This window comes from Cynoglossus semilaevis, chromosome 11 (assembly GCF_000523025.1).
Source record: "Cynoglossus semilaevis isolate Cse_v1.0 chromosome 11, Cse_v1.0, whole genome shotgun sequence".
NCBI classification, from domain to species: Eukaryota; Metazoa; Chordata; class Actinopteri; order Pleuronectiformes; family Cynoglossidae; genus Cynoglossus; species Cynoglossus semilaevis.
Window position 1 is genome coordinate 1,749,894 of NC_024317.1, and position 25,978 is coordinate 1,775,871.

General features: G+C 42.3%; 1 protein-coding gene across 4 annotated transcripts in view; it reads right to left on the bottom strand.

Moving 5' to 3' along the window:
* The window catches only part of cadpsb (Ca2+-dependent activator protein for secretion b), an 81,927-nt gene that overhangs the window by 7,773 nt on the left and 48,176 nt on the right, over positions 1 to 25,978 (bottom strand). Inside the window, exons 4-22 of one of the 4 annotated variants that reach the window (XM_017036565.1) lie at positions 24,444 to 24,524; positions 23,984 to 24,217; positions 22,748 to 22,869; positions 19,712 to 19,823; positions 18,635 to 18,774; positions 18,137 to 18,203; positions 17,660 to 17,768; positions 17,353 to 17,565; positions 12,596 to 12,732; positions 12,316 to 12,503; positions 10,788 to 10,889; positions 10,631 to 10,694; positions 10,404 to 10,527; positions 5,304 to 5,410; positions 3,949 to 3,978; positions 3,402 to 3,413; positions 2,140 to 2,296; positions 1,900 to 2,041; positions 1,070 to 1,231 (exon numbers count right to left, since the gene is read on the bottom strand). In XM_017036565.1, the coding sequence (XP_016892054.1) occupies positions 1,070 to 1,231; positions 1,900 to 2,041; positions 2,140 to 2,296; positions 3,402 to 3,413; positions 3,949 to 3,978; positions 5,304 to 5,410; positions 10,404 to 10,527; positions 10,631 to 10,694; positions 10,788 to 10,889; positions 12,316 to 12,503; positions 12,596 to 12,732; positions 17,353 to 17,565; positions 17,660 to 17,768; positions 18,137 to 18,203; positions 18,635 to 18,774; positions 19,712 to 19,823; positions 22,748 to 22,869; positions 23,984 to 24,217; positions 24,444 to 24,524 (2,303 nt within the window). Of the gene's footprint in view, positions 1 to 1,069; positions 1,232 to 1,899; positions 2,042 to 2,139; positions 2,297 to 3,401; positions 3,414 to 3,948; positions 3,979 to 5,303; positions 5,411 to 8,407; positions 8,477 to 10,403; positions 10,528 to 10,630; positions 10,695 to 10,787; positions 10,890 to 12,315; positions 12,504 to 12,595; positions 12,733 to 17,352; positions 17,566 to 17,659; positions 17,769 to 18,136; positions 18,204 to 18,634; positions 18,775 to 19,711; positions 19,824 to 22,747; positions 22,870 to 23,983; positions 24,218 to 24,443; positions 24,525 to 25,978 lie in introns of all 4 variants that reach the window. The other 3 variants (XM_008319698.2, XM_008319700.2, XM_008319701.2) reach the window with 3 other exon arrangements.

Genomic DNA, 25,978 nt, shown 5'->3' on the forward strand with positions numbered 1-25,978 from the left:
CAGAGGAGGATGCTGTTCCTCTACATGTCAACACAGTTCAGTTGGACCATAAACTGACCGGTCTGTAGAAAGGTTTGTTTCTGGACGGTCAGTGTATGGGTGGACAGGGTTTACTGGAACAAATCAATAACCATGCTGCGTAGTATGATTATTGACCAGGATGTGAAGTGGCCACATGCAGGCGATGTCACTGCGGCTACAGCAGCTAATCACACCGTGTCAAGACAGAGGGAGGAGATGGGAATGGAGGAGCGAGGGAGGGCGTGTGAAGAAATGGTCCCGTTTATGGTCCCAGTCCTTTTTCTACAGAGTAAAAAAATAAATACATAAAAATGGTCAAATTAATTTCACTCCTCAAAATCACAGGCCCTCTCTCATTACTCATGTCCCCAGGCTGGTTGGGGGGGCGGGCCCTGGAAGAATCACCCAAAAAACAAACCATGCAGACCTTTGTGGGCCGTCTGACTGCATCAGATTTTGGAGACGGAGCGTCAAAGGAACGGGATAAAATAATGGAGCGGACGGGTCTGAATGCAGAAGACCGGGCCTCTCCATAGAGTTATCGTCCTCTTCCCTTCAGCTCACTCTCTGCTCCTCAGTCAGAAAGTCAAGGTCAGTGATTAACTTTAAACCTTGTTCAGTTTACGGTTGCTAAAAAAAGAAAAATCACCGGGGCAAAAGTTTGTGGACGACAAGTCAGAGGAGATTCATGGTTTTCTAGAGCAGGGATCGTGTTTTTGTTTTGTTTTTGTTTTGTTTTGGCCTGTATCTCCACACCTCAGCCCAAAAGCATGCATGCTAAGACAAATGAGAGTGTTTCATCTTCTCATTTCAATAAAGCAGAACCCCAGTCTACTCTAACACCTCTCAGAGTGCCTTTGGCATGAACATGGACAGCGTTCACTCAGGAGATAGAATTTTTTTTAGTTTTTTTTTTTAAACAAGTTTTTTCACTGCAGAAAGCAGAAAAAGTTTTATTGAAATCAGACTTTTTTTTTTATGACATCTTCGTACCAAGGCAGCTTCTGCTACTTGAATCATTTCTAAAGTAAACTAGTTGAATACACACTCAGAGTCATATATAGCAGCCATCCATGAAGGGGTAGAAAAGCTAGGCATTTGTGGAAGGTTAACTGATAGTCCTGCTACTGGCACTGGCAGATTTGGTACTTTGGGAATTTGGAGGTTGACATTTGGCAGATTCACATTGGGAAGATTACTTGTTAAACTCCTGTAGAGAAGACAGACAAAAAAGAAAAAAATATCCATAACAGTGGAGTGGGAGCTGCAGAAAGCCATGTCACACACATCAGAGAAGTAACGTAAAAATCTTAAATCAGGTCCAGACAGAAATGCAGAGTAAAGGATGCACACGGATAAATACTCTGATCAATGAGGTGGAGGAGAACGCAACGAAAAACTGAAGGAACAGAAAAAAGAAACATTAATGTCACCATTATGTCTTATCTTTTTCTAAAACACACACACACATATGTATATATTTATAAATTCACTTTTCGCAATAAATTAAATGAAAATGAAAACGTGTGAAAGCCACAAAAAACAGCAACAGAACAGACTGGAGGCCTATTGTCCAAGCACACATTATGAAGGTCAGTTCACAAAACAACAGAAACATTAGCCGTGGCCCAGAGCCCAGTGTGTGGGAGAGAAACTGTTGTGACTCAGACATTATCTAAAAAAAGGCTATTTAGTCAAAAAAACAAAACAAAAAACAGGAACAACTAATAAATACGTTTCAAGATTTGTTGAACTAGAAGTGACGGTGGGTCAGAGCAGCTGTGCGACCACATGTGGTCACTCTGTCACCTGACTATTAATACACATTGTACTTTTAGGGCTTCCTGCAGCCTGGCTACGAAGGCGGACACTTCTTACTTTACAGGCTCCCAGGATTCTCGGTCAAAGCCCTTGTGAATTGACTGTGCGATGGAGGATTCCATCAGATCCACATATCTAACCACCAGAGGTGCGTACAGATCCTGCAGGTGTTTGTGGAACTTTCCGTTGCACAGGTGAACTGCAGATAAAGCAGAAGAGCGAGACAACAATATTGAGATTCATGTCACCGCAGGGAAAAACACCAGAGAGGATGATGGGACGGATTCAGGAGCTCACAGTCTGAACGCAGGAAGTCGTTGAGAAGCTGGAAGAGAGGGAAGCTGTCCCAGCTCTCGGGTGATTGGATCTCCAGGGCGGCGTCCATGTCCACAGCGTAGAAGGCCAGGAAGTTCTCTGCATGTTCCACCATCAGGTCCGTCCACCACGCGAAGGCCTGAAGATACAGCAGGAGGAAAGAGGTACGGAGGTGAAGGGAGGGGAAGGAGTTTAATGTGTGTGTGTTTCATGGTCATGCATGTGTGTGTTCTCCATCACATACTCTGACCTGAAATCCACAGCTTGTATTGATTAGGACTTAAAGGTAGGATGGATTAAAAGCAGCAGCATCAGCAGCATCAGCAGCATCAGCATCAGCAGCAGCAGCAGAGTCACTCAGTGGCCCTGGCTTCACCCGTGGCAGTTTCTGTCAGTTTGCCGTTCTCATGCAAGTGCAGCGCGCCCTGCATGCTCCCCTCTCACAGTATGAGGTGAGGGCGTCTAGAATTTGCATCACAGCCTGATGTGTGTGTGTTTGTGTGTGTGTGACTCATGCACATCTCCCTCAGCTCAGCACGCAGCGAAGACTGCAGCAGCAGCGTCTCTGGTGTTGGACTGAGTCTCTTCCAATTAGTTAAAGTGAGTCTTTGAGATTCAGCTGGATGTTTTCCAGCACCGTCAGGACTTTCCTGCAGTTGCTTTGCTGGCAGTCTGGGCTTGACTTATCTGCTTCACATTCAGCCTAACAGGTTGCCAAGTTTAATAAAAAAAAAAAAAAAAAAAAAAAAAGCTTAATGTATAAATATTGCGCTGCATGCTTTTTTTTTCTTTTTTTTTTTTCTTAAATTAGGGTCTGCGCTCATTTTCTTTCGTCTTTTTCAAACCGTACTCACCTGTGGACTCACCTGTCAGCTCCCAACATTTAAAAAGCTGGACAGTTGTGGATTAAGACAAACATGCAGCAAACAGAAAACTGTTCTCCGTCACAGTCAGAGACGGAGACAACAGACAGGAGAGCTCTGAGGGGGACGAGGGACAGGGAGGGGGGGACTGTCCAGGGCTTCAACGGGTGTAAAAGGGGGAAAAGAAATGCTCAAAGGTCACCAGGCAGTGCAGCCTCTCAGCTAGAAAAGTGGTTCAGCTCCGTCTATTCAGGATCTTAAGTGCCCTACAGCGCACTCTGTGTTCAGCCAGTTACAGACTACAGTGCTGTGTCAAGGTGGCGCTCCCTACTGGACATGCACATTCTACAGCAGTCTGTCATTCATCTGGACTCTACGTACCTCTTTCCCCTGCTGCACAGTCACCAAGTATTTAACAGTAAAAAACAAAGAAAAATGTACAAAACAATAATGTATTTGTGGTGAACATCATTTGTTTAGAAAACTAACAGTTGACAGCAGAGAAGGATGGAGGAGGAAAAGCCGGGGCAGGGATGTTCTGAAAGACCGTGAAAGTAATCGTTGTGGATGGGGAGAGAAACAAATGTTCATGGAGAATCAAACTTCAAAAAGGTTCACATGGAGCATACTTTGGTACTGGTACTGGTTCAGCATGCTTGGAGAGAGAGGAAACCTCTGTATGGCTGGATGGACATGCGTCATGGTCAAAGTTATGTTGTGCAAGCTACTGAGCCTTCATTTATACATATATATAAAAAAAAAATCCATTTTTTTTTAGTCTAGGTCTGATCAGCCCCACCCACTTTACCATGATCTAACAACAATGAGTTCATTCTCTGCCTATAAAGGTGCCTTTGTGGCGCACATGCCAAACAGGGGGGTCGTGATGGGGACTGAAGAGGATAAATAAAAAATCCAAATACTGTACCGATTGATCTCCAGAACTTGTGACTGCCGCCTGTCAAGCATATTCAGAGAGATAAATAATAAATCTGCTTGGTGTTCCTTCTGAGATCACAGTGGATCACAGTGGATCACCGTCATGTCTACACAGCTACAATCATCAGGGTTTCCATCATCTGGACTTAAACTTCTGAATTTCTCAGAATCCTAAAATAATGTATTTTTTAACATTCTAAAAACTTCATTCCCAGAAAAACAAAAATCAAATCAAAATCATTAAAAACTCAAATCTGTTATTAATACCACTTAAATAGAGACTCATCACTAAACACCTAAATTATACTTTATATTCTCAGCACAGAATTATGCTTCAGGGCTATAAAAGGTCACGGACAAAGATTTCTACGATATTCTTAATTTTTACATTACGTCCAGGAGACAACCGGTGTTAAACCTCTGCCACACCACCAGGTGGAGTCCTGCTGTGGTGACCCCTCATAAAATCATTTAATTTTTTGGTAGTGATCCAGCCCGGAGTCTTTGTGTTGTATTAGCATTAGCAGCATTAGCCATGTTAGCAGTAAAGTAGGAAGTTACCAACTGAGGTCACCTTAAAAAACCCAGTGCCTCGTCTGCACACACCTGATGTTTGTTTACAGTCATCCTCCAGTCGACATGTTTGACCTGTCAATCATCTTTCAACCAAAGCAGTTTTTAGCCTCTGTCACTGAGCAGTTTTTTTGTTTTATACAGATTTAAGATTTCACGGCATTTTTATGGAAAAGTGTTTCAAACAGAACAGTAACATTATATACAGTATACGGTTTCAACTAAAGGATGGATTCTAGAACCCCTGGTGGTGAATTTACAGCATTACAGTTTTACCAGTAGAAGTAAACACTGGACGTTTGTGTCCGACTTCAGGCTCTCGTTTTTTTACAGTTATTTTCCAGTTCTATTTAAAAAAAAAAACAAACATTTGTCTGTTTTTATATTTTTATCCTCCATCCTACGATCGTGATTTCAAGTCTTTATCACATATTACAGCACGATATTTACAGCAACACATTCCATTCCGTTTCACGGTCCTGTGTTGTGTTTTTCTTCTCACCTTCCATTAATGTTGGACTACACTGAAACGACATCTCGTTTCACTGAGCTCTGAAGCGAGAGCAGACGAGCGACCACCTGGTCACGTGACATTTATTTGCTGTCTGTTTCAAATGTACTTATTTATAGACGACTGATAACAAGACTAACTCCCTGTTGGGAGGGGCGGCGGGGAGGAGGGGGTGGAGTGATATAAGTGAGAGTATAGAGGGAGAGTGTTTTAAAGGGAGGAGAGGAGAGGAGAAGGAGGAGGAGACGGTTCTCACTCACCTCCGCGTGGTGTTCCTGGTTCTGCTGGAGGACCTCTATGACTAACTCCGCCAGGCGAATTGTTTCCTCCAGCTTTTTGGCAGGCGTGACTAAGCGGCCTACGTTCTCTGAGACAAAAGGATGAGGGTGAGGGATGAGTGGTTAGTCAAGCACAGAGAAGGTCTTTAAGATGAGTTTGTCTGTCTGTGTTTGACCGCTTCATCATCAAAAAGTACAAACACAGCACTTACACTGTGATGTTTGTTGTTATGCACCACAGCCCACCCACCCCCACCCTTAAATAGGTCAAACAGCAGTGTTGGCGTTTCAGTGCATTTAAAGGCTGCAGGAGAATGGATGTGACTGTAGGTAACGGTGGTTCTGGGATGGAGAGGAGACGTGGCATCAGAACATGCATAAAGGGATGTGATAGTGAACAAGCCGTGTGTGTGTGTATGTATATGTGTGTGTGTGTAGGTGCTGCTGCATGCAGTGGTGAAAACCAAACCAACAGAATCAGTGAAGTCACACTGTGAAAATATTTCATTTGATAGAATGAAACTGTTACTGCAGTTATTACATATCTCAGGCTCTGATTACTTCATATTCTATACATTTTTTATATTACAGACTCTGGTAAAAAACAAGAAAATGTTCCTAAATAACGTAGGGAAAAAAAATTCCAATAATTTAAATACATGTTTTGATACAATAATTAAAATCCTGACTGTAAAATCTGAGTTCTTAATTTTATAGAAAATTATTATTAATTATAACAATGATTATTTTTACAGTGTGACAGTGTTTTATCTGCCAGTGACTATTTGTGCATTAATCTGTTTATGTTTGTTTCCTTTTTCCAACCTCATTTTCCAAAATCTTTTTTTTTTTTGGCTTTAAGAACAATCTCAGACAGTTACACGTCACGAAATAACATTTTGTGCACAGCTTGGTGAAATGGCATGTGTGCAGCTTGTACACGGAACCAAATGGCTACACAAATCAGAAATAAAAAAAAAAGAATCTGCACATGAATACACCACTGTACATAAAACACGTATTCTGAGTAATACTGCAGTTTTGCTGGGTGTCGTTTATCGTTGTGTGACTGCGATGAAGAAACGCTGATCAGACGCTACACGCTACACCACCACTTCCTGTGTAAAGTATAGGGTGACATGAGACGTCTTATGATTCTTTTGCCGTTGTCTTTGGGGACATGGAACGGACGCTAATGGACGCTGAAGACAGATTTGTGTTACAGTAACTGTATATCCTGTGGTCGCAGCTTCCTGTTCTGGTTTTTGCGCAGACTGGAAATAACATGTTTCATGTTTTGGTGTGGGCGGTGCAGCCTCACCAGCATCACTGGACCAGAAAGTCCAGGGCAAAAAGCAGTACCGTGCTGTTCCAACAGAGGGCGGTTTGGTCTCACGCTGTAAAATATGATATTGTTTTTCTTTTGATAATTAGTAATGATTAATGATGAGTGCTAATACTTTTATACTCAGTGCCTGTTGGAGGTCTAATCTGGAGATTATTTAAAATAAAATGTTTTTCTCCCCAAATACTATATTTATATTTTAGATATATTTTTATATTTTGCTTTGATGTCTGCGTCACAAACGACGGCCACGTCCTGACCCCTCACGTACAAAACTGATTATTATCCAGCCCATAATACAGATAACATTACATTAGCATTAGCCGTTTATAAATAATTTACAAATATATTTTGTCTTTATCTACGTTTATACTTTTTTATATTTAAAAAATTCTGTTCTTTGTTTGTACTCAGCAATAAATATTCTGATTCTGAAATATACTTCAAACACGCAGAGATTGTATTACTATATATTTTCTCCTGCAAAACTGCAGTTCTTTGTGCATTTTACAGCCAAATGAAGATATATATAATATAACATATATATAAATATATATAATTCTGGAGATTCTGGTGAATGATTGTTAGATTGACTGGAAATGAAAACATTCATCTTCCAAACCACCGTAACTGTACGATGTCAGATCAGGGCTGATATAAAGTCATACAATCTCCACTGTATTCACTTTATATACAGAGCAACAGTAACATATACTGTGTGGCAAAACAAGTTTGCTACAGGTCAGGTTACATGTGCACATGCATTTGTTTTGCTGGCAAAGTGTATGAAGAGTGTGAAAAGGGTTGGGGGTTCCATTCCTGTGTGCGTGTGCAGTATAAATGTGTGCACTGGGGCTGAGGCCCAAGTTCACCTGGATCCTTCTGATCCTTTTGACCTTTCTCAACTTCAGCCAGAGAACAGGAGAGAAGAGATAAAGAGCAGACTTTTAGAATCAGCAGCGTTCTACGTTATGCTCAGGGGAAAAGCACAGAGGCGTCGCCGAAAACCGCGGCACCCTTTAAAATGTCTGCCGGGAGGACGGAGGTTTTCTCTAGGCGACAAGACAAACGTCACAAACGCACATTCAGAAATAAATAAACAAAAACACACAAGTGAAACGTCACCCTGTGGCAAACGGACAAATCAAAACTGTAATACAATGTTTGTTAACAGACGAAAAAAAAAGCTCGGACCACTGTGGACACGTAGGACAGGGTCGTCAACACACACAGACACACGCAGTGACTGGACCTGTTGACTTCACATACTCTACCCTGCTCTGAGGGACTGGACTATCACTGGTGTGGCAGAAGAAAAACAAAGCCTACCTGTTGGGTGCAGCACACCACTGAGACATGACCAGACCAGACATGGCTGGAGGAAATAACAATGTAAGCAATGTAAAAATGCATTCAAGTCAAAGTAATAGGCATCCAACCAAAATGAAGAAGCTAACAGACCAGACTGCTCATTCACGCCCATCACGAACAGGTGATTACTAAAATAATAATTAAATTAAAAAAACAGTTCCGACTGATTCAGCGTGGTACTGCTCAGATCTTTCCCCACTCACTCCGACAGACAAAAGGCACAGAGAACAGCAAGCATGGCAGGAGCAACATCTCTGAGGGGGGCAGAAGAGGACAGGCAGCAGGGGGCGGTGCGGAGTGCGAGGACATGTAGAAGGAGACCAGGGAGGAGGAGGAAGAGGAGGAGGAGGAGGAGGATGAAGGTACTCACGGATGGTTAAATCCATCACTTGAGACGCCAAGCAGAAGACAGGGTGCTCATACATTTCCCTCCTTTTCCCTATAAGAAAGGATCGGGGCATGCAAGAGGCTGGGGTCAGAGGTGGGTAGGTCAGAGGTCAGAGGCTGATGGGAGGAGAGTGCTGTCCAGGTGTGAGTGGTACTATGGCCCAGTACTTTAGTACTATGGCCCAGTACCTTAGTACTATGTTGGAATACTGTAGCAGCAGGTTCCTCACAAGGACAGCGAGCGATAAGATAGTAAGGTTCAGATCCTTAGTATCTTCGTCACCCTGGGGGAGGGGGGTGAGGGTGAGGGTGGGGGAGTTCTCTCGTACCTTCCTCATGAAGGTACTTTGTTAAAGCACATGCAGGTGTTTGATGCTGGTTCAACACCAGGTAGTAAGACACTCATCACATACAAACTCCAGTAGCAGAAAAGTTGGTTCACTTTCTAAACAGGCGGTAAAAACAGGACTGAGGCAGAAATCAGATCGTTTGACAATCAATCTGGCCTGGTGGCTGCTGGGATCGGCTATAGCTCTAGTCTGGCAGGTAGAAGTTCTGACCTTAAGATCAGAGGTCATTGTTAGGGTTATTTTTCTTCATATTCGCTTGAAAATATATTTTTTTAGGGGGGTTGGTTGATGTAATATTTGTAATATTTCTTCAAACGGTTTCAGCTGATGTGTCTTTGTATTCACAACATTTTACTAGTTAATGTCCTTGGTGAAGACTCTCCTAGAACTGTAGCTCTCAAACTATGGCACGAGTACCCACTGGTGGTACTTGGGCTCCCTCTTGTGGTGTGGGTCAGAATTAGATTCTCGGCAGAATATTGGAATAATAATAATAAAACGAAAGGAGCCAAACAGCCATGAATCCAGAAGGAGACCAGTGTCTCTGTATGGTTCGTGAACTGGACTTCAATGGTACCAGTGGGATTTATTGGGATAAATACGTAGGAATAAATTCTCCACTATTTTTTACAGTGCTTATCTAAACAGGGCAGAGTGTATTTTAAAGTTGGTCGAACAGCCAAATATTTCCAATTGTTGTTTGCGGTGTGCAGCGAGTTTCTAGCGTGTCACAGGCACCAACTGTACATGTGAAACAAACAGATCAGACCCCAGATCAGCTGTTGTTAACACGCCTGTCAAATATGACCAGTTAACCACAGTAACTACACAGTTTACTCCTGTAATGCAGTTTCAGGTAGTTGTCCAACTTTTCTAGCAATGAACTTTGCAGTGAGGTCGTTGTCCAAGGTGATGTCTGTGGCAAAGCCAACCACTGTGAGCAGGGACAGGGAGAAGCCGAGCATACAGGGGACAGGAGGGGAGGGAGAAGGGGGGGGGTCTAAAATAAGAACAAAAGACAGAGGTGGGGGAGGAGCTGCTAGTAAATCATGGCAGAGGGGAGTGGGGGAAGGGGGAGGTAGGGGTTGTTGAGGGGCACAGGCAGCATCAGCTGGAGGAACCAGAGAGGAGACAGCTGCGGGGGGCGGGTAGTGGTGGGGGGTGAGCATCGACTGGAGTCAGTGTGGTAAAAGTCCGGGTACAATCGGAGATCAGCGCAGAAAAAGATTTCAGGATTTTGGATTTGAATGCATTTTTACTCACACACTTCTACACAAAAGCCACCTGGAGCTACAACACAGCACAGCGCTAAAGACGCCCTGAAACAAAGGAGAGCGTTATCGGACTGAGACGAGGAACGCCAGGGATAACCTGGGAAGCTGCAAGTCACCTGGGGATATGGACACATAGAAATGCAATGTATAGAAGCACAGGATTTCACTGCCTATTCATAAACAACAGTGCAGAGGGGGCAGATATGGATTTAAAACTTTTTTTTTTCCAGTTTTGCTTTCACACAGAACCTGTGCCTTAGCCTTTCAAACAAAATCAAAGTTAGTTCATTAGTATCATATCATCAGAAAGGTGTTTGTGCCATCAGTCACTGAGTGATGCTGGGTTTTTGTTTACCTTCAATTTTAGCGTATTCTGTGATGCGCTGGTAGTTGAGCTGAGCGGCCTGCTCCAGACATTTGCGGATCACTCCTTTAACTTCTTCTGGAGGAACTGGAGTCACGATATCTTTCATCAGGACCTTTTAAAAACAGACATTTCAAAGTAGAATTTTACCGCTTATATATTTTTCTGGATTATTACAATTGTTCTCTATTGTGGGGTTTCGCTTTAAGAATACAAACCCTCTCCAGCAGAGACAGCGTGGCCTTCAAAGCACCTTCTGGGCGACCGAAGGGGAAACAATATCTAGAGAGGAAGACGGAAAGACCATGAAAAACCAGAGGGAAAGAATTTAAATAATTTCAGCTGGATGATTCTGTTCTGTGGTTCAATAATCACCTGAAATTTACAATCTGATTTTCCAGCAACACACGCAACCGCTCCTTGATTTCCTCAAAGCGTTCCTTCTCGTCCACTTTCACTGTGCTCAGCCCGTCGGGCCTGGATGAGGGTCACAACCAGAGACGTTAACGTGGATGAAACTCTCACCATGTTCACTTTAAATTAGGGATGTCCGATATTAACTTTTTACCGATACCTGATATGCGGATATTGTCCAAACTTATTTTCTGATTCCAATATCAAGGTGGTTAAGGTTAAGCACCACCTGCTCACTAAGGTGATGGGTTAAAGCAGTGTTTCTTAATTATTTTCTGCTGTACCTAAGGTTAAGCACCACCTGCTCACTAAGTTAGAATGAGTTAGAATGCTGCCATCTAGTGACTAGAGGCTTGTTTATCGTTGATATCATTCTTTTCCTGTGTTATGAAGGAGTTAACAGTTACGCCGTTTTTAGAGAAGCTCGGTTGAGAGCAATAAAGGAAACGAGTTACTGAAGTTGTGTTTCAATTAAAGATCTTCGTAGCACGGTGGCCTCTGATTGGTCTGTCGTCGGGGCGAAACCCAGGCATAGCGTTATCAGGTTTTCATTTTCGGAGAAAAAAAACAATAACGATTCTTACAGATACTACGTAATTATGCTAATATCGGTGGGCTGATATTATCGGACATCCCTAGTTTAAATGATTTAAACAGAAGCCACAACAGAAGAATGAAAAAAAAAAAAGACTAAAAGTCTAGATGTGTTTTTCAACCATCTCCCTACGCTCTGACTTTACAGTGTGTGAGATCTGACTCTGGAGTTACATTTTTTCGGTGTTTCTGTGTTTCTCACCTCTTTTGCTCTTGAAAGAGTGGGATTTTGGAATCCTTTCTTTTTCTAAACTTGAAAATGCGACCTCGTTTAGAGGAAGCGCTGGGGTCTGGGCTTTGGGAGCTCAGTGGGGTAACGAGGGGCTCATAGCCCAGTGGACCCCAGTAACTGGTGCCCTCTCTGACTTTAACAGACGCATGGGAGGATGAATAATATGGACAGTAAGAGACTTTATGGCAACAAGGGACAGAAAAGAAAAAAAAGGAAAAGAAAACAAGAGAAAAGGAATAGAAAACAAAGAAATACATAGACATATGCAAGTGATTAACAACAAAAAGTAACACAATATATAGAAAATATAAACAGTGACATAACAGAAATTAAATGTGAATAAATATGACATAAAAGGATGTTCCTGATGAGTGACATCTCTCTGAGATTTTATTTGTTCACGTCCAGTGTAGACTAATATATAGATCAATACATAAATATAAAAATTTAGAACATGGTGAAGCTTTTAATTTAGATTTTGCTAAATACATATATTTGTTTTGATTTTTTTTCCAAAACAGTTAACCAAAACCAGACTTTGGTTTTATTGCCCTTATATACTGTGAACCAACTTTGTTTGTTTCAGGTTTTGTCTCTTCTGCTCTATAGTATTTACAGTAGATAGGTTAAAGGTGGGGGGGGGGGGGGGGGGGGGGGGCACACCTGTTCCCATGGACATGGGAGGCACAGAAAGCGAAGCTGTAGTGAAGCAGGGTGGGGTCAATGATTGCCCCACTCTCCCCTCTTTCCAGCAGATCGCGCAGGTAACACAGATGTCTGTGACAGCCTCGAACCCCATTCCTGGCACAGTACTCGTCCAGGACAAACACCTGTCCTGGGCTGAACCATCCCTGCAGGGGGGGGGAGAGAGAACACAGCGGGGTGAGTGGGTACAACCGTAAATGACCAAGTCAAACATCCTGTTGACGTAAGAGAACCTCACCAGGCAGCAGAAGGTGTCGTTGAGCCTGTGGTCCAACGTGAGTCGCTGCACCATCTCAAAAAGTGATGCGTGGTCAAAGCTACAGGGGTTAGCGGAGATAAACTCATCCATGCCATGTTTCTGAGCTCTGTCAGCGTCTATCCAGCCAACAGCACAGGGGAAAACACATGATTCAGAGGAGAAGAGTTCAGTGAGGTCAAGGCCAAGCAGGTCTGTGCTCAGCACCACACAAACACCAGGGGTCGTTGGCTACGTCTAAAGGGCAAATTATAAACACTTACAGCTTACATTGTCAACTTGCATTGTGTCAGAGCATAAAGAGATTTCTATGTACTGTTAGATGAGGTTCTGTCAGTCGGAGCACTGAGCTCCAGACCGTGTTCTTCGACTGTATGTTCATGCACAAGTCTAAGTCTGTCCCATTCACTGATGTTTAAGTTAAACAAAGTGGTAAATGTGCAAAATGACTGCAAAGGCAAAACTATATGCACACGTTTTATTCTTTTTTTTTTTTTCAAGTTTAATAGATTCTGCCATTCGCTACAGTGGAAACTCACTCAGTCCTGGGAAAATTTAGAAATGTGTCTAATTAATTTAAAAAACAAAAAAACCGAAGGCAAAAATAAACAAACTCGTTAGCTAACAGGTGAAGATTGACTGTAAAATTCAATCAAGCCAGAATACAAAAACATATGATTTGATATTATATTATTATATTATTTGTCCACAAATAAACGTTAACGATGGGTGATGGAAACAAAGTGACGGAATACAGCGACTTTCATTTCAATTTCGTGCTACCATGACGAGGACGAGTCCAAATAAAAGACGCATTTGTGTGTGTGACACGCTGACATGGGTGAGGATGACGGGTGAGGGTTCAGGGAGGCAGGTGTTGATGAGGCAGGGCCAGAGTTCAAGAGTGAATAAAACAAATATTTGTATTTGTTAGTGTGTACGGTAATGCAAGGTGGGATTACACTGTGGGCAATAACTGGTATTTTCATCCATTTAGCACAGAATGTTAGACAACAAGTAAACATGGATGGAGGAAATAGATAAATCTGAGGATAATGGTCAAATACAGACAGTTATAGAGTGGGACGGTTCACATGTACAGTCTATAAACAAAGTGGGGGGCGGGGTCAATGAGAGTGGCTGGGGGGTGGTGTGGGGCAGTCATAAGTTTTTACTCTGAGGGGCAGAGACAGTGATGTCACAGATGTTGGGGGTGAAGTGTGGAGGAAGAAAAGGAAAGGAAGCAGGGAGTCACTCAGGGGTGAGTTAGAGAGGCAGTGATGATGGGGGTGGCGGGGGGGTCGATGAGCACCATCTAAAGAATGAACGCGAGAAAAAAAAAACCAGTGTGTGTGTGTGTGACACACAGTGAGTGGGCCATGTCTCCTCTGCTGGTTTAAAACTTCATTTCCAGAATACACTTTAAGACAGTAATTACTTCATTCATGAACATAGTAACCAAATTACCAGAGTGATTAGACGGGTCATCTTGCATACATATGTAAATTATCACATGCTAGAGAAGGTTGTGACTTTTCACTGAGCTCTCAAATGTCATGCACATCTGCAGACTCTTTTTCAAATTTACAGTTGTTTTTTTTTGGCATTCCTTTTTTTTTTTTTTTTTTACTTTTACGCATTTGCAAGTTGACAATACGTGGATATGTTGCAGTGTATTCATGATCTCTACAGCGCACACTAACAGGCATACCACTACTGGAGAAGTCTAATAGGGTAGCAATACAATTTGGTGCAAGTACATGGGTAAATAGCATGAAGCTGACGGAGGCAAAACTGTATCATTCTCTGGGAGATGGGGAAATGAATGGAAACTCCTGTATTTTTACAGAGATGTATGGACACATGACACAGGTGTTCTCCTATTCAGGCAAACAAAGGGCAGTCAAAAAAAAAAAAAATCAAAATGAGATTTCTCCTGTCTGGAGGTGTAAGACCGGCCGGGCCTCGTTCTACAAGCCCATCTACTGTGAGAGGACGGGGGTGGGGGTGGGGGGGTCCGGAGTATTTTATTTTAAGAAGGGGCGGCATTGGCTACTCCTTGACTTTGGCATTCAGAATACTCCACATACATATTTGCCAACTCTCATCAATGGAGCTCAAATGAAAAAGGAACTGAGGCCTCAGACATAAAGCCTGATCAAAAGTCTGAACAGAAATACTGTCGCGTCCATCGACACACTAACACTTTTTTATTCTTCTGATTATATTTTAAAAAAACAAAATCACATCAATTTTCATCCAGTTGGATTTTGTCTGCAGTTAAGACACCGGTTTGTTCCTCACATGACACGTCCACTTTTTTTTTTCCTCATGTATTGATTAGTTTTCTGATCACATTGCTTCACTCTGAGGAACCTCCTCCAGTATCAGGAAAAAGAGAGAAGGCAATTATGCAGTAATATCTTCAATTTCAGCGATTACCCATTTTGAATTATATATAGTAAGTTCTTAGAATAAAATACATGCATCCTACACTGGCTCGAATGGATGCGTGTACTCTGATCACTGAGTAGAGGTTGTTACAAGAAAAAAAAAATCAACTAATATCTAAGACATGAAGCGAGACGTGAAAAGGATAAGAGGGGAAAGAAGAGAGAAAGAACGTTGCATTTGTCAGATAATCGGCGGGGATTATCTGAGCTGTGCCGGCTACAGGGAAGCACTTACCCTTGAGTCCAGCTAGAAGACAGCAGGGTAAGAAGGGACAAACCAGAATAACATAAAGACTAGCAACAAGGCTAAAGGAGAGCAATCACGAAAAGACCCTGACCTAGCAGCTGCATTACTGAAGAAGGGTACAGGCAAAGCATGAAGAAGAAAACACAACTGAAAAACAACAGCCTATACCAACATGACAGTCTGTGGGCGGTGGTGTGTGCGAGTACAAGTGAGGATATGTGGACTCGACAACAGATGTGGAGGCACGTTAGAAAGAGAAGAGAGAGAGATAGAGATAGACAGAGAGAGAGAGAGAGAGAGAGAGAGAGAGAGAGAGAGTTTTCAGGATCCTCATCACTCCACTGCAGCTTCTTGACTCCTGGATCATGAACTAACAGATCTGACGTATAGACTGTACTTTAGAAGCGACCGTCGTCTCCCAGCAGTAAATGTAAACCAGGAGTTGCTCCATTGGTTGACAAAAAAAAAAAATCTGGACAATAAGTGTCTTTGTTGGACTCTAAATTAGGAATTTGTTTTGTAAATGTCCTGGATTTTTTTGTATTTATATATAAACCCCACTAAGGATTAGCATAATTTTTAAAACCAAATACTGTAATTCACTGAGAGTCAGCCGGGACATATATTTACATAATAAAACAAAAAAAGATATAAAATCAACACCTCAGCCTCTGCAACGATGACGCTCTGTCCATGAAAGAATAAATCATTATAGAATATCATTTAGAAAAATTCTGATGTGCAGTCGTTAAATTGTTTCCGTGGATGGATCCGAACCTTTAGATACGTTCTAGTTTTCCCATCAGTCCACTGCAGCAGAGTCAGGAGGGCTGTGTATGTTATGGTCCCAGTGCCATTCAAGACCACTAGGGGGAGGTGAAACATGTACGCATGGTGTGCCACAATGTTTCAGGGAGGGGGAGGTTTGAGGTTTGTGCCACTGTGAGAGGGCTTTGAATGGCAACAGCTGGCATCGGGGAGAGGGACGGGGAGGGGGCGGGGGTGTCAACTAACCACAAGAACGATCACATACTGGACAAAGAAACCAATGGAGAAACAACATAGAATATTTGTTATAGACGCTAAATTACTGGCCCAATTCATGTGGCTCATATAGTTAATCTGCGATTTTACCATTTACAACAAATATTATTATTGTTATTCTTATTGATAGGCAAATTTGTTTTGTTCTGAATAGCAGGATCTATTCATTTTAGATCATTTCTGTAACTTGATGACGATGTAATTAGCCACAAATACAGACTCGCTAATTTTTTTGGTCTTAAAAAAAAACACATACGGTCATAACAAAATATGCAGATTATTACAAAGACCAGTGCTGCCTAGGTTTCTGGTGCTGCTTTGAAAAACCTTTTAGCGAGGACACAGAGAGACAGTTACAGAGAAGTGGGCACACGTGCCACACTGCTGCAGACAGTCTTACCTTCACTTTGCTAAATGATCTGTGCGCTGCTCAGAGGTGTACAGAAGTACAGTGACAGATTGGTTATCACTCAAGATGAACAAGCTGAGGAACAGTCTGAGACACACGACTGCTTCCACAGCTGCCCTCTAGTGATGCGAGGAGATTACAACAGGCCTAGACTGAGGAGAGCAACAGCGCCCTCTGTTGCACTGTCAGTCTGAATATCAAAACAGCAGGCTTAAATTTTCTAGCCATACATTCTGGAGCCTATTTATTTTTGTGAGTTGTTCTCTGTGACAAATATGTCGCTGCTGAATGATCAAATCTTTCCCTGATTAGTTAACTCCTCGAGGAGGGGACCGATGATTATTAGCTCGGAATCGCACCCCTTAAACACTGTGGGTTTGGTGAAAATGAGTGGAGGTCCGTCAGATGCTGAAGGGATCTGTGAGAGGCGTCAAGGCTGGTGTGTGTGCGTGCTCGTGTGTTAGTTCTACCAGCACAGTTTGTGACTTGAGTGTGGAGTGCATGGTGTGAGACATTCATGGGTCAGAGCTGTCGCTGATTTGTGGATGGATGCTGCGTTCAAACGTGTTGATCTGAGGCTACTTACAGAACTGAGAAATGGGAGCGTCCATTTGGGCTGAGGCGCCCCCTTTGGAGTTAAGTTTCTGGACCTGAGTTGGTGGTACGGGCTTGTGGGACTGACCAGTGGCCCGGTACATGGCCTGGACCCACAAGATGCGGTCCTGCTCGTCATCACTGGCAAAGATCACAGTGTCGCCCTCCTTCACTGCGTTGAAGAAAGCCCGGCCACCGTCCAGGCCTGTGACAGAGAAAACAAACAGGAGAGTTGATGATTTTTGTTGTGTTGTTCTTCTCCACCTGCTGAGCCCACAGGTTTACTCTGTTTGTCTCACCTGGCTGAGGGTCACTGTAATCCACAGTATAACCATCCAACTGAAGGAGTTCCTGTGGCTCTGACTTTTTCTCTCTGTAGCTGCACATGGCAAACGTGTACTGACTCACCTACAGAACAAAGGTTTAAATGTAATTAACACCAGGTTCAGAGTAGTGAGGAGAAAGACAACAACTGTTCGTTCTTTGTCCCTGTAATTCCTACATATTGTTATAAACATAACACCTTAAAACATAATGTAAACAGAGTCAAGTATTTTCCCAACATTTAGGAGAGTCCAGCTCATCCTAAACCTTTTTCTACTGATTCGCACCTCCACCATTCTATAATCAACAGAGTGAGAAAGCTTTATTTTACATTAGATAGTATAGAATAGAATAAATGAAGGTCCACAGTATTTGACATTATTATTAGTTGAACCTATGAAACTGCGTCTTCACTCAGGTTCATGTCGTATTAATGTGAAAGAAAAACGTACCTGCACCAGAACAAAGAAACGCTTCTTCCAGCGCTTCCACACATTCTTCCCAAAAGCCCACAGATACCTGTCAGAACATTGTACACAAACATGGAGAAGAACCAGCCCTGGGTTAAAAAGAGCACAGATCAATATGTATGACATGAAATAGAACAAGTGTTCACTAAACTGACAAGGATCCAGTTTGTTTTGTTTTTTTAGTCAGGCAACAGAACCATGGTTACATAAGTGGAGTATGATTAATGTTGCCTTCAGTATTTTCAGAGCTTGTTTTCACTCTCTAATTACAAAACGTCTAAACTGCACACCAATGTCCACTAGGGGGAGTAGTGCACTGTACAGTGTTTTTCCATACAACGTGACTGGAAATGAGGCCAAGAAGCCTAGAGTGGTATGAAAGGAAGACACGGGGAAAATGAAAGGCACATGTGAATGTCACTGCAAGGTTTCCCACAGCAGCGTCCCCCCCTCTTCAACGCCTCCCCCCATCTCTCTCACCCGCAGTGTTTCATGTTCTGGGGCTTGTCCATGCGTATGGCCAGTTTAATCTTCAGATCTTGGTCAGGACAGGCCTTGGTTACAGTCATCTTGTGAAGCTCCGACTGCTTGGGGCTGTTGGGAGTCGGGTGAAGGACAACCTGCAGAAACACAGAGCCACCGCCATAATTACTGCTCTGTGATGTCATCTAGTGTGATATTTAAGATTCCCGAATCCGAAGGAACAACACCGGTCCATTTTGAGAATCATTACGACACTTTGCTCTGCTCTTATCTCTCCTCGGCTTTCAGGAAGCTCACTCTGCTCCTGGAGCTGCTGCAGTGTAGGACGGCAGCGCCTCTGTGCAGCCAAGGTCACTGCCACTACAGGAGGATAGTGATGTGAACCAGCAATATCACCTTCCTTCACCCATTTATCACAGTGACATTGCAGACAAACATCTCAGCAGAGTAAAGGAGAGGACAAATGTTTCTACTCCCCACTGACACTAAGTCACGATGTGTGTATTTTCAGCGTATTCTTCACAAAAACTATATAATGCAGTAATGGCAGTAATCATCTTTAGCTGATGTAAAACTCTGTTTTTTTTACCAGGTGTATATTTAGAATAGAGTTTTGTGTGTGTGTGTGTATATATATATACACACACACACACAAAACTCTGTTCTAAATATACACCTGGTAAAAAAAACAGAGTTTTACATCAGCTACAGATGATTACTGCCATTACTGCATTATATAGTTTTTGTGAAGAATACGCTGAAAATATTTGGACAAGAGGGGTTACCCTGCCCAGTTCTTTGTCCTCCAGTGCCAGCACCCCCGTGCTCTCTGTAAACAGCTTCACCTTGACAGCAGGCAGAGGGTGTGTGGTGGTGAAGTCCCCCTGAGTCCCCCATCTGAAAAACACAACAGCACACCCCAGAGGTTAGCTCCCCCGACAGTACGTTAGCACTGTACTCCCCCTGTACTCACAATGACTTCATGTGTAGTAATTACTGCAACACCGACAAGCATAGTGTGTGTGTGTGTGTGTGTTGGCAACAACAAGAAAATATTTGGACAAGAGGTGTTACCCTGCCCAGTTCTTTGTCCTCCAGTGCCAGCACCCCCGTGCTCTCTGTAAACAGCTTCACCTTGACAGCAGGCAGAGGGTGTGTGGTGGTGAAGTCCCCCTGAGTCCCCCATCTGAAAAACACAACAGCACACCCCAGAGGTTAGCTCCCCCGACAGTACGTTAGCACTGTACTCCCCCTGTACTCACAATGACTTCATGTGTAGTAATTACTGCAACACCGGCAAGCATAGTGTGTGTGTGTGTGTATATATATATACATATACGTATATATATTTTAAATTTACAGATTAATCTGAAGTCTCATTTCTTTCCAGTCTGTTTCAAACCAAACCCTGATATTAGCTGAAACCCACGGTTTGATGTTCAGTAAACGTCACATACAAACACGTGATAAAAACCCCATAATTTAAAAAAATGTTCAGTAAACGTCACATACAAACACATGATAAAAACCCCTCTTTTTTTTTAGTTCACATACAAACACGTGATAAAAACCCCTCATAATTTTTTTAAAGAGTGTAACTGGCTATTTACATAACAACAAACAAAAACCCATTTGTTACCACGTGTGAAATTAGAACCTGTCCTGTCTGTCGTGTCTGTAACACAGACATTTCAACATGAAAAATATGGCCGTTTTTTTCTCCCGCCGTTTGTTGACAACAGTATATGCTGTGTAACGGTTGTAGTTTAGTACAGTATATATAAAAAATACAATATCTGTTGAAAAGAAAAACAAGCAAATATATTGAAAACTCGCTCGTCTAGGCTACAACAAGTCTAGTGTATTATACATAATTTAAGATCATTTCATTAGAGACCAACTGCATTCAAAATCACTTATATTATTATAATGTTTGACTGTGCTCCGGTACTGCTTACGTCACTGAAACGTTAGCTAGGATGGATGCTAAGCTAGGCGAAAATAATCGATATAATTAAGGCGCGTTTTGCCAATTAACGGAGGATTTAGGAGGTTTTAACCAAACATTTAATATAACGTTTGGGAAACACAGCCAAAACACATTTACTCTACTTACCGCTACATGCGTTCGCAGGTTTGACGTGAACGTTTTAATCGCGACAGCTCTGTCCGCCGGGGAAGGCTCGTTTTGCTTCGCGCGATAAAGTTATTACCTCGTTCGAATTTGAAAATAAAGAGCTCGCTGAGATATCGCCAAAGATTTCCTTCCCTTTCTGGGTTCTCTGCTCCACGGGAGCTTCCCAGTTTTTGTTCGGCACCAGCCATCATCCAATGACGGACTAGAGTCTGTCTCTTGACCAACGTTTCCTGTGGCCTCATTAACATAGTGATTGAGTGATTGAACTTAATTTTCTTTCAGTAACCGGTTTCCTTTAAAATGTTGCGAAGTAAAATACACGAGTCAAAATGTAGTAAAAGTAAAATGACCAATTCCCAAAAGAACTTAAAAATTACAAATGAATCACAAATACAGTAACGTGAAAAAATGTAATTCATTACTTCCCACCTCTGATATTAACTTATTGTTGTTGTTTTTTTAACTTTTATGACGCGAAACTGCTGAGCTAAAGGTCAGGACAAACAGCTCATTTCAAGCTGCTAAATGACTTGACACTATTGGATTTTTGTAAACATTTCATTCTTCTCAAAATGCCAGCTTTAACTTCAACGTTGTAATCAGTTCATGTAGGCGATGAAGTAAAAGGGAAAAAAGAAGGTGAAAAACAAGTTCACTTCACAGGAGTGTGAATGTTAAATATTGTGCGATGGAAAAAAAAAGTGAGTCATTTCTCTCCGAGCAAATCACAAGTGACTGATGACCAACCTTCATAAACCTTCAGCTGAAAAGGCAGCTCACTATAAGAATATTACATTATTATATAATAATATTATACAACATTTCCTATAGGAGCATATGTCGTATGTAGATTAGAGAGAAGGAGCATATGTCGTATGTAGATTAGAGGGAAAACATGAATGTCCTGAATCCTCTGTGGATGCTACATCCTCTCTCTCTCTCTCTCTCTCTTTCTCACCCCTTCTCCCCCTCTCTCTTTCTCTCAACTGCTATTTATATCTTTCTGTATTTAGGACAGCATGTCAATTTCCAGCAATGGAAAGCAGTTTTTTTCGCCACTACCTCAAACATTCATAATTAATTAAATTTAACAATAATGAAGACAGCTGAAGCACGCTGAGAGCAGAGAAACTGCCAACGGACGGTAAGGAGCCGCGCTGTTGTGCTGTGGGGATTTCAGAGAGAGGTATTGTGCTGGCATGAAGGTGACCTTGTGGATCAATCTAAGGTCTATTAATGGACACGGCCGTGTGGAGCTCTCGCAGCTCATTCTCTGAAACGTACAAAAGCCTCGCCGCGTCCCGTCGGCATCGAATAAAAACAAATCAACAGCAGGATTTACCAGACAATAACAGAGACGTTTTCCCTTGGAAACATCAACTATATCAACCCAGAATTAATATTTCATGTCAGGAAAGTTTGATTATACAAAAGCAAAGTCAATCGTCCGTCTGAGAACATTCACCATGTGCAAGCAATTACTGTATGCAAATAACCTGCAGCTGTTTATGGAGTCAGGAATGTATCAGCTGTGTGTGTGCTCATGTTGACAACACACACACATATCAATATAAAGCTATAATATACAATAACTCACCTCAATCTCACCATAATTTTAATCCTAATTCCAAACCATATCCTGAAGCTCAAAATACCCTCTCCCTCAGTGGGGACCCGTCAAATTCCCTCCCTATCTTCACACAATGCACATCATTTAAGAAAGACGACAAAATGGATTCTAAAGCTCACAATTGCTTCCATTTTGTCAAAAGGCATTTTCGCAGGTAACGACGTCGATGACATCATTTGTTATTACCTACAAGACATCTCAGGTTCAGTCTAAAAGTAAATAAATGTAAAATACATTTTCATCAAAATTTCCTGACGAAAACATTAATGGTAAAAAAAATTAGGATTTAAAAAATTATAAATTAGGAGTGTGTAGAGTGAACCCAGTGTAGTTTTGTCCTTACGTTGGCTTGGAGGCTTCTGCCTGATCAGTCTGAAGCTTCTCCCCACCCTCCACCTCCATGGTGCAGTAAACAATTCGGTTTGGTGCCAGAGACTTCAGCCCCTGCACTTCCATGATCACCACCTGGGAACCACAGTAAAAACTCAGTCGTTTGGAACCTGTTTTATCTCAATTACAGATGCATTTTATAGAAAAAGTAAATTAAAAAAAAGGTAATAATGTCTTCTAATCACACATGATCCCGTATATAAACTGGCCTGTCCTCAATCAGGCAGTAAACGTTAGCATTCTTTCTTTCAATCTTAAATCTATGACGGGGGAAAAAACAAAGGGAATAACAAACAAAACAAATGGAGTGAAACTGTTCAAATCTGACACAGTGATGACGAGGGTGACTCACAGCCCTCGTTAAAAGGGAAGGTAAATGAGTCTGTGTAGAGCTGGTGTGTGTTTGTGTGTAGTATGTGCGTGTGTGTGCGTTTGTGTCAGTCTGTTCTTCACACAGCGTCTGCTCAACACCCCTGAACAGGTCTGTGTTCTGTTCCTATATTTAGCCCGGTGCTGAATGACTGTCTCTGCTGGTTGGATCCTGGTTTATTGGTTTCGCAGTTTTGTTGAAGGAATGTTTCTTCACTGTTGTTGATTTGAGAACCTGAGCTGCATCCGTCCACTGTCCCACTGTTGGCTGACTGCTCCCCGCCCCCCATGTTGAACAGTTATAATAGGACTCTAGTTCTTCACAATTTGTCTTTATATATTATATATATTTAATTTTTAAAAATCATCATTTCTGGGTCATTTGAACATCATTGTGTAACTGATCCAAAGAGAATCATAAAAGTACAACTGCTGACTAGTTTTATTTATAGAACGTACCCTATGGGCACCTTAGGTAGTCCATGGGGGCTACCAGGGGCCCCCAGGCACCATGTTGGTGACCCCTGCTTTAGTCCAGTGGCAGGACACAGTCTCTGATACAACATCAGCTCTGGGCAGTTTCTATCACTGACCTTGACTTCCCAAGTCTTTTTATGAACTGTATAAATTTAGTAGTAGTGCAGTACCAAATAACAGATTTGCATTTCCGCAAATTGGGTTGGTACAGGAAGCTAACCTGTGAATAAACACATTCCCACCAAAAAGACAGTAGCTGACCGGCACATGCCAAATCAAAGACTTGTTAAAGCACTGGAGAAAAACCGAATTGTCGGAGTGTTTTGTGCAGTGTCATCCCTACCTCCAGAGTGAAGGACAGAACCACATCAGACTTGGACAGAGTGTTCTCGTCCTCCTGGCCCATGTCGATAATGGAGGTATTATGTCCCCGTTTCAGCTTCTGCAGTTTAAACTCTCCACCCTTGGAGACGGGCATGCTCTCCAGATTAGCCATCAGCTGATTCACCGAAGATTTCAGCTCCTCGATGTACATGGCTTCCATCTCTTTGGACACAAATTTGGGAAACTTACCAGCCTGGTGAAGGAGCACAAGCAGACATGAAACCAGGAGTCATAAGTCGACCCTTGTGCACAAGAGAATATTTCATTTGTTTGTAGAATCTATTTTTGGCAAAGATGGGTTTTATTTTATTTTTGGTGGTGGCGTTTCTCAGCAGGATGTTGCACCATATTACTGGCATATTTAGTTTACAACAAAGCATATTACTGAGTACTTGAGTCCCCTGCAGACTTTGACTCACCCTGGCAATCTGGTCTGCCATCTGAAGACGACCATCAAGTTCTCTTCTAATCTGTGCAGCCTGCTCGTCCAGGTTGTCCAACTAATGATAGACAAAGGAGACACAGAGGTCAGAAGAACAGTCAGGTGTTGAAAAATGACAAAAGTTCTACCAGTTTTTTAAAATCTTATTTTAATGCTGTAACAACATCAACAGACTGTAACAACAGACAACAGAGTAGACAAAAACTTTTTGGATTAAATGTTATTTCTAAAAAGTACACACCAGATACTTCCTGATCACTGCAGACAGAACGCAATTATTCTTCTTTTATATGAATATGAAAATTCCAGCAAATGCTGTCGATAATACAATAGCTCATGCTATTCAGTTAATAAACTGTAGGTGGCAGTAACATGCAAAGTAGCTTGGCAATGTGGAGTCCATTTAAAATGAAAACAGCGCATGGATGAGCAGCATGTTAAAACGCATTGAAGGTTTTCATAGAGATCGTACTGTCATCAGCGTAGAGAGGAATGAAAGATGAGTTGCGGAGGTGTACTAATGGTACAGTTTTCATTTATTTAGATAAAATTGGATCAAGTGAAAAAGGGAAAAAATCCATTGGAATATTTTGATAAACAAATTTGAAATACATTTTTAATAAATATTTATTTAGCACCACGGAAAATGTCGACTTCAGGCCTCAGCGTCTGACATGTGAGGCGCCTGTATTTGCCCTTGAATAATGAAAAGCAGAGAAATTCACATTTCCTTCACATCAATAATGAATGGAGGTTTTATATTAGCTGACACAAGAAAATAGAACAGGAGGTAATGTCTCTTTCAGGCTCTTTATATCTGTATGTTCCTCTGAGCTGAAATGGAGGAACTGAGTGTCTGAGGTGATGATGTGATTCTCCAACAACAGACTTCCCCCCGGTGACACCAACAGACTGATGTGTAACTAAAACAGTCCCTCTGTCCTGGGAAAACAGTTTCTACACAGACCTGTACTGCAGGTTCACCTCACAGCTCCCTGGTGCCTCACCCCAACCCCCCTCCCCTCCCCCGTCCCTTCCCCCAACCACAACAGTCTCTATGACTATAACTGAATTTTTCATTTTGCTGAAATGTTTATCTTGAATTCTAGGAAAATCTGTTTTCTTTTTCTTGTTTGTTGTTGTTGTTGTTTTGTTTTTTTTTCAATACCAATACCATCCAGCGCCATCAGTGTGAGATTAATCAGCTCCAGGCCGCAGAGACAAGCCAAGGCCTCAACAGAGGAACTGTTCATAAAACAGTTATTAGCTACCGATCTCCTTTAAATATCTGTGCTCTCCAACCGCTGGGACGTGGGCCAGAGCTGACTTCTGTCTTTCTCAGGGTTTGTCACTATCCTGTTACATTGACAGACCGCGCCTTTCACTTCGGCCACATTGATTCTCTGTCTCTTCAAGGACGCTTTTAGAGAGAGAGAGAGAGAGAGAGAGAGAGGGTGTGTTGGTGTGTGGGGGAGAGGGAGGGGGGGGGGGGGGGGGAGAGTAGGGACCGGG